The 18,819-nt window shown below is 37.5% G+C and overlaps 1 protein-coding gene across 2 annotated transcripts; it reads right to left on the bottom strand.

Moving 5' to 3' along the window:
• Positions 1-1,679: 1,679 nt before the first annotated feature.
• ankrd49 (ankyrin repeat domain 49) lies at positions 1,680-18,752 on the bottom strand. 2 transcript variants are annotated; one of them, XM_043259336.1, is made up of 3 exons: positions 18,691-18,752; positions 17,746-17,972; positions 1,680-2,546 (listed from the first exon to the last, which is right to left on the bottom strand). In XM_043259336.1, the coding sequence occupies exons 2-3, from the start codon at positions 17,950-17,952 to the stop codon at positions 2,094-2,096; spliced, it is 660 nt and encodes a 219-aa protein (XP_043115271.1). In that variant the 5' UTR covers positions 17,953-17,972; positions 18,691-18,752; the 3' UTR covers positions 1,680-2,093. The 2 variants fall into 2 exon arrangements, with proteins under 2 accessions (XP_043115271.1, XP_043115270.1); XM_043259335.1 differs by having other exon boundaries at positions 17,746-17,989; positions 18,691-18,751.
• Positions 18,753-18,819: the final 67 nt, after the last annotated feature.

The raw sequence follows: 18,819 nt of genomic DNA, 5'->3' as shown, positions 1-18,819 counted from the left end.
AGGCTCTAAAGACAAATTTATTGAGACCAAACATGGAATACCTAATTCAATATTAATTAGTGATCTATCATAAACATTCAGAAGATTATGAAATACATCATCCAAAGTGATACAACCATAATGTTATGAAGCTAAAATAATAACTTTAATGAACAATTTAGCATAATAACTTCACGGTAGAACTCCATGGGAGCTGTATACATATGTTTCCTCAAGATTGAAAGTCATAATGAATCCTCGTCAAGCAACACATCCTCTAATAGTTAGGTTGGATACATTTGAGTAGGCCTGTTTTGTTATAAATTCGATAGCTGTAATGCTGTAAAGGTAAATTTGATTTTGGGAAAATGTTGTGTTAATGTTGGTACACAACAGTATATGATAGCAGTAAAAGGTATTATACCAACTTATACTAGCATAATGTTTAATAACTTAAAAATATGCATTTTTTTTTTTTTATTTCCTGAAAAATAATGATTTTGGAAGTGAGTGGATTCTGCCCGACAGTGACTATGCAGTTTTGTGTCAGCAGCAAGCAAGGATAAACTCTGCAGGACACAGGCTCTCCAAGATTAAGTTTGATAACCCCCGGATCATACACTTTTGACTACAGAACTGTCTGAGGTGTTCCTGCATGGCGTTGACCAACAGAAGTCTTTGTTACCAGCACCCAACAGTCTTTAATGTGTGAAAATCATTATTACATAAAAGTTATTATTCATTAAGTCATTATTTTAAGAAAGTTTCTCAATATAACAAGATACTAAGTCATAATTATGAGAAAGTTCCTCATTATTAGGACTTACAGAATCCCTGTGGCAGAAAAGGGCTAAGTGATAAATAAGTGACTGACCAAACCAATATTTTTAAATTTTCAAATCCTGATATTAATATATATATATAAAGAGCATATTTATAATCATGAATATTAAATTAACAATCAAAGCAGTCAGTAAAATTAGATTCCCAGCAAGAATCTATCTATCTATCTAGGGTGCGACAAAAGCAAAAGAGGGGTGCTTTTGAAAACTTTTTTCTCTGCAGGGTAAGGTTAATTATAGCCTAACTTAATGCTAGTGTGTAAGTAATAAAATATACATGAAATATCAATTACATAATAATTTTTCAGATAAAGGTCATGATCACATGATCACAATTTAATAAAAAAATGTAAAGTTATTCCCCAGTGATTCAAACCATGAATAAATTAAGTGAGCACAGAACAATGAAAGGTCCACATATTGGCCCAAGGAAGGCGTCCAATGGTGGATGAATGTTTCCTGCGTGTTTGGTCTCTTTAGCGCTGTTTTTCAATTTTAGGTTAAATTCAAATCTGAATAAAATCCATTTTATTAAGACCTCAAATTTAGATTAAAATGCAAATTGTTTTTTTTTGTCTGTTTCTAATTAGTATTCTGATATTTTGTTATTCTAGGTAACAAAGCTAGCAAGGATACAACGTAATCTACTAAAGTCAATAATTACACAGTGAAACAGAATAAGATCAAATCAGTCAGGTAAATATGTATAATGTCAATTACATAGCCAATTTAATCATATCAAATCATATTAATACAAAACATCAAGTTCTCAAAGACTAATCTAAAAGTAAAATATGCATACCTGACCTAAGGAAATACATAGTACGGAATGTAGAGACACACATCACATATCTATCCATCCATCCAAGATTTTATATTTATTAAAGATTTGACGTACACAGAAATGTAGAGACTACATAGAATATTTGTACTTTTAAAATTCATGTCATAGTGCAGAAGAAATAAAATGAACTGCAAAAGTGATTAAAATAGTTAAATGAGAAGCATTTTCTGATCTTCAGAGTGGAGCTGTGATTTCAAGCACATTGTGCACAGAAAATGACCCCTCTTCATGCTTCACACACTCAGACATGCTTATAATTTTTAATTATTATAATTACATTGTTGTGGACATCTGCTTATTTCCTGTTCCATGTTTTTTTGATAGATGTCAATGTACTCTGCTACTCATAGATAAACAGAGTAATTTCATCTACAATTTATGTCAGATTTATTCAATTTGTTGTCAGAATTTCACCCTGTGCTCATGTGTCAGTATATTTTATTACAAGCCTCTGCCATCTCAAACAGCCTATGATATTCACTTGTGCGATGCGCAATGTCATAAGCAGTCTCTCCAGCACTGTTTTTTAGTCCTGCCTGTAGTGTGCGCTGTGACAGCAATAACTCAATTGTCTGCCCAGCTGCAGTATTTCCAGCAGCCAGTTGTAAGGGTGTGAGTCGCCCCGCTGTCAAGGCATTGACATCTGCCCCCCAATTCAAAAGACATGAAGCTACAGTGGCATGACCCCAGCGACAGGCACTATGTAGTGGCATCCAACCATCAGTAGTTCTTGCATGAAGATTTGCTCCAGCATTCAAAAGAGCAGAAACAATGACATAATGTCCACTGTAAGCAGCTCGGTGTAGAGGAGTGTAACCATCACTATCATGACAGTTAGCAAGTGTTGGGTCCAACGCAAGGAGATGTTCTACTGTGGTTAACTGTAAAAGAGAGAGAGAAACAAAAAGGTTATAAAAACAAAGCAAAAAAGAAATAAACATTATATTTAAGTACTAAGTAAATGTTTAAGGCATACTGAACATCAATTGCCTACAAATAATGATTACAGTTTGCTGATTGAAAGTTTTAACTGTATTTGTAAACTTCAAATTAGAGTGAGCTTGGTAACCCCTTGTAAATATTTAGCAACCCCTAGTAGGGGTCATGTATCTTTTTCAGCATTTGTGAGGCTGTCATTAGTGCAGATAGTAGTTCCCTGATAGCAAACATAGTGAACAGCACATTCTGGGGCCCGGTTTATGGCGTGCCCCTCTCTGACAACAATAGTGGACAAAGGTTTGTTATGATTGGATCTTGGTGAACTAACAGCGAACTGTCCAATGCCATTAGATAGAGATGCCAGGACCACAGCTATATACATTTTAGAGAGAAGACCCTTAGTACATGTTGGAACTTCTATTCTTGTTTTGTACTTTAATTGACATTATTGTGTTGTTTTGAAGAATTTCTGTGTGGGTAAAGAGTTTGGCGCCTCGCCCACAAAAAACAGGAAGCTGTTCGCAGCTTCTACCTGGCTGAGCTTGTGCCCATGCAGATTCCATCTAACTGACATTTAATCAGGATCAAACACACAGAAACAAATGTTCCTTATTGTAATCTTTCTATGGGTGTTTCTCTTTTTGTATGTATAAATAAAGATGTGTGAGGGGCTGCGTTTCAGAAGCAAACTGAAGGGAGCTGGAAACAGTTTACTTCCCTTGCAACTGAAGCGATGTCACTTGCAAGTTAAACATTCGGAAAAAATTCTCGTGTCTATTATTGAGTCTTGAATTATTTAGTTGTTTTTAGGGTGGTAAAGAACCTTAAAGGGGCATCCAGACCCAACAGTACAAATTCCAGGAAGGACTGGACTTCTCATCTGTCTTCTGCCCTGACTTTGAAGGTTAAGGTCTGTGACTGCCATAAAAAAATCAGCAGCAGCAGTAGGTCAAACAAAGATAGAGATCACAAAGTTAAATCCAAATCCAATTTATAGATATGTTTTCAAACTTAAACTAATGCAAACTACAACACACATTGTATACTTTTTCAGAGAAATAAGTACTCTCAGTAACAGTGACACGCAGTGCAACATATTCCACAAATTTAGCTCGTAATGGACAAATGAATGCCTACATGACAGTTTAATAATTTTCTATCATGTTTTTTATCATGTATTCTGGCTGTGGATTGGTTAGTAAGAAATGCACTGGACTAGTTTGGACTATGCAAATAAGATCCACAGGAGAAAAAAGGTGGGTCACCCTGTGTCCTCCGCTCTGATGGAATCAGCCAATCACAGCATAGAATTGGAGAAATGGAAGGGATAAAAGGTACCCTCTCCAATAGACACTCCCCATTATGGAAGAGACAAAACAAGCTACACAGGTTCTGACAGGCAAAGACATACCAAGTGCTGAGTCTTCAGCTTTGAGGCAGCAATAGATATGACCACGTTCTTAGCCTCTACCCTGCAAGGAAAGAGATAATCTATGTTCAGACTTCATCTTTGTCCAGCGAGACAACAACACGTCCTGGGACGTCCTGAGTCTCCATCCTAAGGAGACAAACTAGATCAACTAAGTTTTGAGTCTCTAGCCCAAAGAGGCAGAAGACACATAGACTTCTGCAACAAGGTTAATCTCTGGTGGGAGATCTCTTCACTCCAAGGTACGTTTGCTTGTGTGAACTTCTGCACTTTCTCCAGGGCTACATCTGCATGTTCCAGATTTTACGACCACCTTTGGTGCTCCAGATCAGCATGATTCGTTGAAACAGATTCCTGCTCCACAGTATTCTGAACTATGTACACTGTTCTATGTTTGAGCTCATTTAAGATCCATATAGTGCATATTTACATAAAAAAATAATTAAAAGGCAGCAGAGCTTTGTAAACAGCTCAGAGTAATCTGGCAGGGTTGAAAACCAGCAAACAGGGCAGAACAGAAAGCAAGCAAGGGTTGAGTGATCGACAAACAGTATCCAAATAGGGAAAGACAGAGCAAAAATCTGAAGTATGTAAATGTATTCCCTTTATTAAGCCTTCTTATTTGAACAGTACTTTCTTTGACTTCTTGTCATTTCTGATAAGAGAAATTTAGGAGACACATATGGTTTCCCTGGAACAGAGCTTCATGAACAGGCTTGTTGCCTACGCAACACAAATGACTACCCTAATGAAGCTCAAAGGAGGTGTTGTGGGCACCAAGCTGATGCTGTACATGACATACTGAATCAGGTGTGTTTGTTAAAAATTGTGCTTAGTCACTTTTTTCAGGAATGTAGTCCGTCTCTATAGTCTGTTATTCACTTGTATTTATATAGTACTTTACACAGCACAGATGAAGTCTTAAATGATGGTAGATGCCAATTATTGGTTCTTATTTAGCTGCAAAACATCGTCAGCAGTCAAACTTCGGGCCTGGACCGAGACTTGATCAGTCTGACTAGCCTGACTGACTTACCTTGAAGTAAACCTAAAGATAAGAAAGCAACTTTAAATGTTGGCACCAATCAAAAGCAACCACAAGGCAGACACCACCTTTTGAGAATGTTTGATTTTGGTCTCCGCTCAAATCACTGCTCTTTGCATGTGTAGGCCATTGTATCATCACTTGGGAGTTTTTTTTATGGATATTGGTTATGTATTAATAATAACAATCTGTTAACAGAACCAAGACATTAAGATGAGACATGAAGCTCTTATCCAGAGCCTTATACTGTAAAACGTTTTTTTCAATGTAATTTTAAAATTGTATTACAGTAATGTACACCAGTGGTTCCTCACCTATGCTCCTGGAGGGCCTGTTTCCTGCTAAGGTTATATCTTACATTAATCAAATACACCTGATGCAGGTGATCAAGGTCTATTAGAAACTTCAAGGCAAGTTTGTTGGAGCTGGTTGGGGGTAAACTCTGCAGGACACAGGTTCCTCACCCCTGATATACAGGTTAACTTTAAAGTAGGGGTGTCCAAATTCTGTTCTGGAAGGCCACTTTCATGCAGAGTTTAGCTCGAACTGGCCTCAACTCACCCGCCTAAAAGTTTGTAGTCCATCTAGTAAAATATTAATGAGCAGAATCAGATGTGTTTGATTAGGGTTGGAGCCAAACTCTGTAGGAGTGTTGACCTTTACGATCATGATGGCGCCGTGAATGGCAGCCTCAGTGCTTAGCTCTCAAGTGCAAGTATTATATTGGATCACTGTTACACAGTAATAAAGGATGCGTATCACTCCATCCAACGAGCTGCCTTGGGACTTTCTGATTACTGTTTAGTCCATCTCATACCGACCTACAGGCAAAACTCTGAATTTTAACACAGAACCAAAAACTCTGAATTTTAACACAGAACCAGAGAAGATGTGCCAGTGTACCTTCAGCAACTTTACACTTATCACAGATAGGAGAGACGGAAGGATAGAATTTGCTGAGCTTTGTTTTAGAATAGTAAAGTCTGTGTAAAACCTTGTATTGAATAAGTTGATGCCTCGAATTTATAGAACATGAAAAAACAAATAAAAGACTTTTATCCCAGTCAAACTCTGTACAGTCGTGGCCAAAAGTTTTGAGAATTACATAAATATTGGAAATTGGAAAAGTTGCTGCTTAAGTTTTTGTAATAGCAATTTGCATATACTCCAGAAGAGTGATCAGATCAATTGCATAGTCCTTCTTTGGCATGAAAATTAACTTAAACCTGAAAAAAACTTTCCACTGCATTTCATTGCTGTCATTTAAACGACCTGCTGAGATCATTTCAGTAATCGTCTTGTTAACTCAGGTGAGAACGTTGACAAGCACAAGGCTGGAGATCATTATGTCAGGCTGATTGGGTTAGAATGACAGACTTGACATGTTAAAAGGAGGGTGATGCTTGAAATCATTGTTCTTCCATTGTTAATCATGGTGACCTGCAAAGAAACGCGTGCAGCCATCATTGCATTGCATAAAAATAGCTTCACAGGCAAGGATATTGTGGCTACTAAGATTGTACCTAAATCAACAATTTATAGGATCATCAAGAACTTCAAGGAAAGAGGTTCAATTCTTGTTAAGAAGGGTTCAGGGCGTCCAAGAAAGTCCAGCAAGCGCCAGGATTGTCGCCTAAAGAGGATTCAGCTGCAGGATCGGAGTGCCACCAGTGCAGAGCTTGCTCAGGAATGGCAGCAGGCAGGTGTGAGTGCATCTGCATGCACAATGAGGCAAAGACCTTTGGAAGATAACCATCAGTCCTGTGTCATGCCAACAGTAAAGCATCCTGAGACCATTCATGTGTGGGGTTGCTTCTCATCCAAGGGAGTGGGCTCACTCACAATTTTGCCCAAAAACACAGCCATGAATGGTACCAAAACACCGTCCAACAGCAACTTCTTTCAACAATCCAACAACAGTTTGGTGAAGAACAATGCATTTTCCAGCACGATGGAGCACCGTGCCATAAGGCAAAAGTGATAACTAAGTGGCTCGGGGACCAAAACATTGAAATTTTGGGTCCATGGCCTGGAAACTCTCCAGATCTTAATCCCATTGAGAACTTGTGGTCAATCCTCAAGAGGCGGGTGGACAAACAAAAACTCACTAATTATGACAAACTCCAAGAAGTGATTATGAAAGAATGGGTAGCTATCAGTCAGGATTTGGCCCAGAAGTTGATTGAGAGCATGCCCAGTCGAGGTCCTGAAAAAGAAGGGCCAACACTGCAAATACTGACTCTTTGCAAAATGTCATGTAATTGTCCATAAAAGCCTTTGAAACGTATAAAGTGCTTGTAATTATATTTCAGCACATCACAGCAACAACTGAAACAAAGATCTAAAAGCAGTTTAGCAGCAAACTTTGTGAAAACTAATATTTGTGTCATTCTCAAAACTTTTGGCCATGACTGTACTCTGAATTCCAAGGTCTTTTTCCCAAGCTGCTTTCAAACGAAAGGAGAAAAAATTAATTACATCTTTAAAAGCATTAACAAATAAAGAGGTTTAACCCTTTAGCATCTGGGTAATTTGAAAATAAAATCAAAAATTTTGTTTTCTAAAGACAAAACTACAAAAGCTGAAAAATTTAAACGAACTTAATTCCGGACCATCTCCTAACTTAAATTCTATAATAGTAGTTACAAAATATTTCCATTCCACTTAAACAAAAGCCCTTTCAGCATCTAATGCAATAATTGCCAATTTAGAAAGACATTTTTGCTTGGAATAGATTATATTTGAGTGATTTCTTGATTGTTAACAGGTGTGGCAGTAATCAGGCCTGGATGTAGCTAGAGAAACTACAGTTATGTTTTAACCTGGAGGGCAAACGCTTTTTTACACAGGGCCATGTGGGTTTGGATTTTGTTTTCCATTCATACTAAAAACCGTCATTTAAAAACTGCATGTTTTGTTTACTTGTGTTATCTTTGATTAATGTTTAAATTGATTTGATGAACTTAAACATAAAAGTGCTGCAAACATGCAAAAAAAAATCAGGAAGGAGACCAACACAACTGTATGTGTCAGTGAAAAAAAGTAAAGAGTACTTTACTTGGGTTATGTCAAAAAACCGGACAATGTCTACAGTGAAACATTGCAGTGGACGATGACGTTGTGGGAGTGAGGGAATGTTGTTTCTGTGTCTTCTGAGTCTTCTTTGTACATGTGCTTGACCTTTAAATAACGACTACTAGTTGATCAGAAAAATCCTTAGTCAAGGAAAGTCCTACTATATTCAAAACTTGATATTTAAAACATTTTAAAACATGTTATTAAATGTAAAATCTCATAACATTGTTTTTATTAAATGTATTAATACCACTGAGTCTTGTTAAAAACTAATATTCCAAATTTGTGCTCATCTATGCCATGCAAACATTGCTTGTTGACGTCAATATCATTTTACTGGTAACATATTCTTTCTGATTTAATCTTATTATTTTAAATAAATGTATTGTTTTATTAAGATGTTTTAGCACAAAATATGTCACATATTCAATAATGCTAAAATTGCATTACAAAGCTTAGGAAAAAACTTCTAAAAAAAACTTTTTTTTAACGTGCAAGCACTAATGCTCTTGAAAAATGTAAACATAAGAGTCCTTAAGAATGTAAAGTTACCTTTTAAAAACTAATTGCAAACATTTTTGCAAAGTGTAAACTATTAAATATAATTTAAAAATCCTGCAGTACCTTAGTACAAAATAAAATGTGCTAAACAGGTCAATTAGAGACAATAATCATTTTCATTCTCATTAAATCATTCTTTAATTTATATAATTAGTCATTTTGTTATTATTATTAAACACAAAGCATTACTAAAAAGAGATTAAAATACAATTTTTATTTACTAAAACTAGACTAAATCATTAGTAGTTGTCAACTAAAACTAGACAAAAAATGGTCATGGATAATTCTGACTAAAATAACACTAAAATGCTCAGACTTTTAGTTGGATAAAACTTGACTAGACTAAAAAAAAAAAAAAAGTATGAACGTGACTATAAAAACTAAAATGACAGCTTCATAGTACTAAAATTAAAACAGGCTGCCAATAACAACAGTACTGGCAGGCAAGAACAGCCAGGAGCGTATATGAAATGAATGGCGCCAGTATGAGTTTTAAAAAGAGTTCACTGCATCCATTAACAGATCCATAAAATGCCCCAGGGGTGCTTTTAATGTGTATCAATAAGGAACAGATCGATTATCTGACTTGCAGTATCATGATATCTACAAATACCTCATCAACTTTCAATCCTAACATTACTCCAGAGATTCTTTAAAAGCTTACAAAACCTCAAGTGGTACAGATGGACGGGATCAATTTTTTTGATGAAATCAGGAGCCTGTTGGCTAAAACCATATATAGACTGTAAAATGTCACTTAAAATTTTACAACATGGGTAAGTCTGTGTTATTAGCTAACAGCTGCATCACTGCAAGTACAGTATAAAAAACATAATGAAAAAATATTTTCTTGGATGTTGGAAAAATAATCATGTTGCATGCATCAAAACACTGATGGAATAGCGTAATGTTTGAGTAAGGTCTAAATAGTCCTAAGGTTTAAATTTAAATTATTGTTCTACAACAAATATCAAGGCTACGGTAGCTTTAGCGATCTCCTGATTGCCTGCCAAAATGCAGGAGTTTAGATTGCATGACGTCATCTACACAATAAAGTTTACTGAAAATAAGTTCACAAAATGTTATCACAGACTAAAGGGGGACAATTAAATAATAATAATTACATTCAACAGATCATCTAAAATTGCCATATGGCTAAAATTACTAAAATGTTTGCAATTGAGTGAAATGTTTTGAATATAACAGGTTCTTTTGTGGTCAAAATAGGATGGCTCCAACTCCTAGGTCAGCCGTGTCCACTTCCACTGCAAAGTGTTTTGATGGATTCGGGTTTCTGAGGATGGGTGCTGTAGTGAACAAATGCTTAAGATGGTTGAAGGCCTGTTGAGCTTTAGACATCCAGTGTAATACTCGCTGTCCTCCCTTCAGTAAAGAAGTCAGAGGGGCAGAGTGAAGGCTGTAATTTCTGATGAAGCGGTGGTAGAAGTTTGCAAAGCCGAGGAAACGTTGTTCATCCACTTTGGCTAGCTTTATCTAAACTCCCTCCGCAGAGATCACATACCTGAGGAAGGAGACGGTGGACTGGTGGAACTGCGTTGTAGGACTTGACGGACATGAGTTTGGTGTTCTGCCATCTTACGGGAATAAATCAGAATGTTGTGAAATGTAAATTACAGTAAAATGTTGGAGGTAGTCACAGAAGATATCATTCATAAAATTTTTAAATATGGACTGACAATTTGCAAGTCCATGGAGCATCATCTGATATTCATGGTGGCCAGCAGGGGTGATGAAGGTGGTCTTCCACTCGTCTCCCTCCCGAATACAGATCAGGTTATACGTTTCACGGAGTTCCTCTAGGGCCGCCGTTATGAGTGGAAGTGGATAGACAAACTTAACAGTTCAGCACCGGATAATCTATATAGGGCTGGAGACTGCCATTCTTCTTGGAAACAAAGAAGAAACTAGATGTGGCTGGTGATGTGGAAGGTCTGATGAACCCCTGATAGAGAGCTTCACTGATGTACTCCTCCATCATAGAGGGATAGCAGATAGACTTTTCTGTGCGGTGGATTGGGCCGATGAGGTCCCAATCCCAGGGCCAATGAGGTGGTACCTGGGTGGCTCGCTCCTTACTGAACACATCGAAGAAGCATTGATAAACGGCGGGGGTGTTAATGGAGGTGTGTGTGGCTGGGCTCTCAATGGTGGTGGAGTGGATGTGGAGTGAGTGGATCGGAGACTTTGGGCTCAGTGATGGGAGGTTGTAGCTGTGGCTCTTACATTCCACACTCCATTCCAGGATTTCCCCTGTGCTCTAATTGATGAGTGGATGGTGTTTCATGAGGCACAGTCTGCCCAGGATAACATCAACTGTAGCTTGGGGAAGTACTAGGAGGGTAAGTTTTCCTGATGATTGTGATGGGAGATGAGTTTTAATTCTTGGGTTCTCCGGGATATCTTGCCAACATCCAATGGTGAGCCCTGGATGGTGGTGATCTGGTAACAGGTTTTGTTGACGACTATACGGTATTTGATGTAGTGAGAAGAGATGAAGTTGCCTGCCCCTGCAGAGTCCACAAGCACATGTATGGGGAGATTACGGGAATCAACAACTAGACTGGCTTTGATATGTGGTATATGAGACAGTGAAGGAGTAAGCGATACTGTTCTCACCATTGGGCGAGGCGGACGGACTGGGCTAATGCTCATGAGATGAGCAGGCTTTTGCTTACAAATTACGAACCTTTACGATACGCTGGTAGGAGGGCGATCTGATTCCATCCACTGGTTGCTGCTAAGGCTCGGAAACGTAAGGTAGATTCGTGAATGTCAGAGGAACCTTGACGTAAGTTTATAATATCACTGTGGACAGAGAGGGAGGTGAGAGCTACTCCGAATATTTCTTTGAAGTGGTTGATAAACATGTTGAGAGATGACAATGCAGGGCTTTTAGCATTCCAGAGCACCTCCACCCATTGAAGTGCTCGTCTGGTGAGGAGGACAATAATGAAGGCGACCTTGGAGATTTCGTTGGGGAAGTTATGTGCGTTAGCTTCTAGGAACAGGGAACTTTGAAGGACAAAGCCGACTGCTCAGGTCACCGGAGTAACACATGGGGCGTGAGAGGGACTGTACACAAAATTCTTGAATCCATGAAAAAAGCAGCAAATACTTAAGTATCAGGTATGGTTTACATGTTTCACCCACCTTAACATGTCTCATTCCATAAAATAAAATAATTGCAACTTAATCTCTGTAAAAGGGCCTAATCTGTGGGGTGATGGACACGTAAGTTGGTAAAAGGTTAGTGTTGTTGTCCTTTTTTCACTGACGATAGCGCGACTGATTCTGCAGACTGGGTTGTATGACAGCGATTCTTAATTCCAGTCTTCACGTACACCTGCTCTGCACATTTTGTATGGTTCTCTTTTAGCGTCAAACATTTGTTCTATTCGAACATAAGTGTCATGTGAATTGGACATCAGGATATTCCATCATAATTCCAGTTCAAAGTGAACATATACATTCCATTCAAAGGGCAGTGAAGCATGTGAAACGTTAATTGAAAATTTATTCATTTATAGATGTGTGTGAAGACGTTGCTTAGCGCAAATCAGTGAATAAATGTTCTGAAGTGAGATAAACTTTAACTGATTTCCCCTGCTCAGGGAGTAGGAAGCAATGAACAATGTAAAAGGACCATGTCAATTGGAATACAATTCATGCACGGAGCTCACTTCTAACAATCAGATTTTTGGCATCAGCTGTGTTAATTATAAGAGACATGCATAAATGCATAAATTATGCAGAGTGGGGGTGTGCGAGGACTTGAATTAAGAATGGCTGGTCTAAGGGGCCATATTCTCTAAAGCTGAAAAGCCACATACTGGTGAGCTCACTTATTTCGGATGCGGACAAAGCCTTTCACTCACCTGCTTAGACAGCATGATTCTTAAGTGTGTGTGCTGCGTCTTCTTGTTTGAGAGCAGGTGTCAACTTAAGGGCGTAATACTGCCAATGGGAGATCAATCAGGCACTAGCTTTGGATAATTTACATGTTGTGTTATCAAAAGAGTTGTGTTAATGTCGATATTTCATGAATTAAATACCATGGTTATTGTCAATACCAGTATATTGCAACACCCTTGTTGTAAATAAAATACAAATAATTTTAAAAAGCCAGTTTTCAATCTCTTCACATTCTTTCTTACCTGCCTCTAAGTCACAGTCACTGATGGGCCATTAGGGGAGAGGACCTTTGTCCCTCAGGTGAGAATCACTGAATATTAATGGCCATTGTCACCCCCCTGCATACAGCCTTACAATCACAAATCATGACTTTAAAAATGTAAATCAATACATTGTTTTCTGCAACGGAGTAGGTAGACAATTTTCACAGCATTTTAAAGTAAATATTCTAGGCTACAAGGTTACTCATAAGTCTTGTGCAGAACTAGTCAGTATAAATTTTATGGCCTTATTTCAGTTTTTTATTTCAAGTTATTTTTTCAAAAAATGCACAAACCATGCATAATATATATTTTTTCTAAATAATGTAGACATGTACATACATATTTTTCACATATTGTAGCAGTTTGTGCTGAACACAAAAGAATTGCATGTTGACCAATAGCGTTAAAAAGTTAAAGTAATAGTTAAAAGTAAAATTTATTACATTACGAAAAACATTATGACACACCAGTAGTGTTAGTTTGGCTGTGGGTAAAAGCCGTGCTCTTTTTGATAGGCGAACTCATTGACTTGAAAGTGATATTACGTTTGTTATTTTTTCTGCATCCAAATGCTGCACGTCAGAGATCTGGCCCGGTTCAGGGTATTGCAAAACATGACTGTTGCCAACAGGTGGTACTATGATTATAACTGAATGCTGAAATAAGGCCATACAATTTATACTGAATAGTTCTGCTAAAGACTGGAGTATCTGGACATATTTCTTATTGAACGTGTCAAGTTTGGATCAGATAATTTCATTTTCATTTATTTACTTATAAATGAAAGCACAAATAAACAACAAAAGTGAACCACTGTGCTGTGAAAAAGAGGAAGGGGACAAAAAAACAATAACACAAATAATACCCTAAATACAAGTTAAAATGAGATTAATGACAAATTAAAATTTTGTTAATCACTTACCCCCATGTTGTTCCAAACCAGTTAAAGCTTTGTTTATCTTCAAAATACAATTAAAGATATTTTAGATGAAAATTGTAAGGATTGTGACTGTTCCATTGACTGACAAGTAAATTACACTGTCGAGGATCCAGAAAAGTGTGAAAGACATCATCAGTGATATATTTGTCTTTTGGATAAGACATTAAACCAAGTTCCTGACTCTCAGTGGTCATTAAAAATCCCATGCCCAAACCTGGCTGGCAGGTTGCATCGTGCACCGTGACCTGCCGAGCTCCAGAAATGGATGTGAAGATCAACGGTAAGCTGCTTCAAGCCCTCCTGGATTCTGGCAGCGTGGTAAATTTGGTGCAGCCTGGCGCCTGGCCTATGGAAGCTGGGGACCACCATCTACACTCCCCAGATTGATGGACTAGACGAATGCTTTAGTCAGATCCTGAAGCAGGTGCTGAAATGAGTAGTAGTGGAGGACAAGTGTGACTGGGACCTTATGATACTCCCATGTTCTTGGACCTGGGCAAACTGAGAAGGAAGTACAACAAATGCTCAAGTTAGGAGGTGATAGAACCATCGTGATGGTCCCGAAATCTGACGGCACTGTCAGTTTGCAATGACTTCCAATGCCTCAACGAAGTCTCCGATGTGGTGGACCGGCCTGGTATATCTCTACATTGCACCTCACCAAAGGCTACTGTCAGGTACCCCTCTCCTAAAAAGACCAAACGTAAAACTGCTTTTTCCACCCCTATTGGCCACTGGCAGTACCAGAACCTTACCTGGATAACGTGGTAATCCAATCCGAGGTATGGGATCACCAAGAATGTTTGTGGAGTATGCTCTAGGAGCTCCGGAGGGCTGGACTCATTGCCAACCCTTGCAAATGCAACTTAGCTCTCTCCAAGGGAAAGTACCTGGTTTTCCAAGTTGGACGGGATCTCATTCTGCCACAGGAGAAGAAGGTAAAGGCTGTACACTGCACCCTGAGGTCCGGGACCAAAAACCAGGTACAAACCTTTTTGGGTTAGTGCAGTACAATCATACTGGTGGGAAACAAGTACCAGAGCACCCACACTGATCTTTCCCTTTTTCACACATTGATTGTAAATAAATCCACCCTCATTTGAGCAATCCTAGTTAAATTGTGCTTAAATTGTGTTTCCAAAAACAAACAAAGCTTTACAGGTTTGTAATATGATTAATGAAATCAATACATTAAAATTTTCATGACTTAATAACTAAGATTGGACATTGTATGGCTGAGTTACAACTGGTAAAACAACTGAATTTGTCTACGGACACGCCCTATTTTTGTCACTTATTTCAGAAAGTAAACCCACATATTATATACTCTGACACATAGAGTGAAAGATTTATATTGTTTGTTTCAGAAAATTTTAATATTGTGAAAAAGTTAGATACTTTTCTCATTGACATCAGCTAACTTCAGCTTTCTCGCAAAGCAGTGTATTTCCGTCATACTTTTATACCGGGGACTTCTAAGGAAAATGTGGAAAAAGGTTGAAATATGTCATTATTTTAGGCATTTAATATTTTAATAGTACTAGTACTGAATAAAGCAGGGTATAAATTACAGAATGAAATGTCTAAAAGGTTTATTTGATATGATAAATACATCTAATTGCAATAAAGACCACAAACAGTGCACAGAAGTTGCATGAACCAGTGACAGCAGTGCTCTGTTTCCAACCCCTCTCTTAACATCAACCTGTAAATCTTGCTGATCAGTATTCTGTAAGTTTGTTTGAGATGTCAGACGCCTCTCCCTGAATGAGGACAGCAGAAGTCAACCTCTAATCTATTTAATTTATTTTCTAATATTTGTGGAATTGTATGTGCGTCCAAGTAAAAATGACGCTCTACTATACCAACAGAGGTAAGAATACAGTCATTGCTCCTCCACAAGGAGGGTAAGCCAAAAAAGTTTATTGCTAAAGAAGCTGGTTGTTCACAGAGTGCTGTATCCAAGCATATTCAAAGAAAGTTGAGTAGAAAGTGTGGTCGGAAAAAAATGTACCGGCATGAAGGATAACCGTAGCCTTGAGGACTGTCAGGCAAAATCTATGAAAAAATTTGGAGGAGCTTCACAAGGAGAGGACTGAGGCTGGAGTCAGCTAATCAAGAGCCACTATGCAGACAAATATGCTTGCATTCCTCGTGTCCACAACGTCAGTGTCAACGTCCACAAGTGTCTTACCTGGGCTGTCGAGAAAAAGAACTGGACTGTTGCTCAGTGGTCCATAGTCTTCTTTTCAGATGAAAGTAAATTTTGCATTTCATTTGGAAATTAAGTTCCCAGAGTCTGAAGAAAAAGAGTGGAGAGGCACAGAATCCATGTTGCTTAAAGTCCTGTGTGAAGTTTCCATGGTCAGTGTTGATTTGGGCTGCCATGTCATCTGTTTTTTCTCAAGACCCCAGTCAACGCAGCCATGTACCAAATTTTTAGAGCACTTAATGCTTCCTTTTGCTGACAAGCTTTATGGAGATGTTGCCTTCTTTTTCCAGCTGGACTTGGCACCTGCCCACACTGCCAAAGATACCAAAAGCTGGTGACCATGGTGTTACTCTGCTTGATTGGCCAACAAACTCACCTGAACTGAACCCCATTGTATTGTCAAGAGGAAGATGAGAGACACCAGATTCTGCAGATGACCTAAAGGCTGCTATCACAGGCTATCATTACACCTGAGCAGTGCCTCCATGGCATACTGCATCGATGTAATTCATACAAAAGGAGTATTAAGTGCATAGAAATGAACATTTCAGAAGCCTGACATTTCTGTTTATTCCTTTTTCATTGATCTTATCTAATATACAATTTTTTTTAAGCACTGAATTTGGGGTTTAGCTATAACCATCAAAATTTAAAGAAATAAAGGCTTGACATAGTTCACTCTGTGTAATGAAATGATATAATATATGGGTTTCACTTTTTTAAATGAGGGACAAAAAAGTTTGACCATTTTTGAGATATACCTGTAGTTGTTGATGTCATTAAATCTCTATGAGGAGTTTGTTAAACATGTCACTTCCTGTTGCCTGCAGGTGGCACCATGACTATAACAGAATATTGGCACAGGCATGTGTTAAGGACAGGAATTTTTTTTGGTGCAGATCAGACGTGGCATGCCTATTGTAGGCTTTCTTTTTCATAGTGAAGCATCAAAGTTTGTCAGGCTGTCAATATCAATATCTTTGCAATTTAACATCACACAATTTTAAATCTCTAGAAGACGTTTGTTTAAATACAATGCCTAAAAATGGTAAAAAGGGGACAAAACTTATCAAGAGAATTCTTGATAACAGACGATTTGTTGGATATTAGACTTCACACTGTGGGACTTTTTGTAGGTATTGATGTGTTGCATGTGTCTACTAAATTTTGTACAAGTATGTGAAACATAGCTTAAGAGAAATTATATAGCTAGTGCATAGCCACTTCTGGCATGTGTGCAAAGTTTGATAAGTTTTCAAGCATGCTTAGGCTCTCAAAAATGCTAATCATTTTGGAGAAGAATCTGAAGATTTCAAAATGGGTATGGGTATTTGGGTATTTGCACCACTATGTGCTCAGTGCTCAGGCCCTAAAGAAATCCAGAATCAAGAAACAATAAAATTGATAAAGCTGAATTTGAAACAAAAATAAATTAAATAAAATCAACAGATATCATTGGTCCCTAATCAGTGGACTTTCATCGTAAATTTTTAACAATATATACTGTATTTTACACTTTACTAATTAAAGCTCTCTTATCTTTTAACTATTATACAGTTTGTCAATTGATCTAAGACAAGAACTTAGTGCATCCTTCAAAGCCTGAAGCCACAGAGTGCCTCATATAAATTCAAATTTAACTCCTAGATATAAATTAATGAGGAAAAAATAATGTTTTCTTACTCTGTTCCTCTCAGAGGCCCATAATATTAGTTCAGTCGGAGTGTCTTGTAATTTAAACTCCTGTTGTTGATACCATTCTTCAGTGTGGCAGGTTTCATCATCATCTCCTTCCTCCTCATCCACCCAGCCACTCTTTGTTCCTACTGGGATCATGTGGCCATGAGACTCCAGCAAGTCCAGCTGGTTAAAGTCTTCTGGAAAATCCATGGTAAAGTCCACCCTTAGAGCTATAGAGAGTGAGAAACTGTGTATGTGTTTAGCGGTATAGAAATGGAGAAAGTTAAATACAAAAATTGAAGAAGTTATATATATATATATATATATATATATATATATATATATATATATATATATATATATAATATATAAATAATTATGACACCAAGGCACCGTAATACAGTTATGAAATCAGATAGTGCTCAATGATAGAATGAATTGTTTTTCTGGTAATAGATTTGAATTTTTAGTCATCTGTCAGCCTAACTAAGGTTGCACAATGATATGGAATTAGATGGTTCTCAATCATAGAATTAATATATTTTCTTGTAATACATTGGTGATTTTTCTAGTAATAAATATTAGGCTAATAATATTAGGTCAAAAATGCTTTGTGATTTGTCAAACCTGGGTAACAGTGTTAAATGCGCGCACTACAGTTTCTGTAAAACATTTGGTGCTTATTAACATTGTTTACGTAATGTATATATTTAATAGAAAAAAAAACAAACAAAAACAATGTATTACAAGAAAAATGCCGACGGATCACTAAAAACTTAATTCTATCATTGAGCATCATCTAATTTCCTAACTGTATTATGGTGCCTTAGTCTCTTTTTCATTTGGCTGATAGATCACTTTATATCGATATATGACCACTTAAACGATTGAAACATGAATTTTAATGTTTTTACATAGCATAAGATATTTCAATAAAACAAAACTCACCGACAGCCAGCCTTATTCACATTGAGCACAACATATTCACAGATCTATTACGGAAACAGTCTTGACGCTGGGAATTGTAGTTTTTTGTATCGGCCATTCTCCTATGGGTAATTTATCCCTAAACTACAT

Source organism: Puntigrus tetrazona, chromosome 15 (genome assembly GCF_018831695.1).
Source record: "Puntigrus tetrazona isolate hp1 chromosome 15, ASM1883169v1, whole genome shotgun sequence".
In the NCBI taxonomy this organism is placed as follows: Eukaryota; Metazoa; Chordata; class Actinopteri; order Cypriniformes; family Cyprinidae; genus Puntigrus; species Puntigrus tetrazona.
Note: the sequence above shows the minus strand (reverse complement) of the source record. Positions and strands in the feature narration are given on the sequence as shown.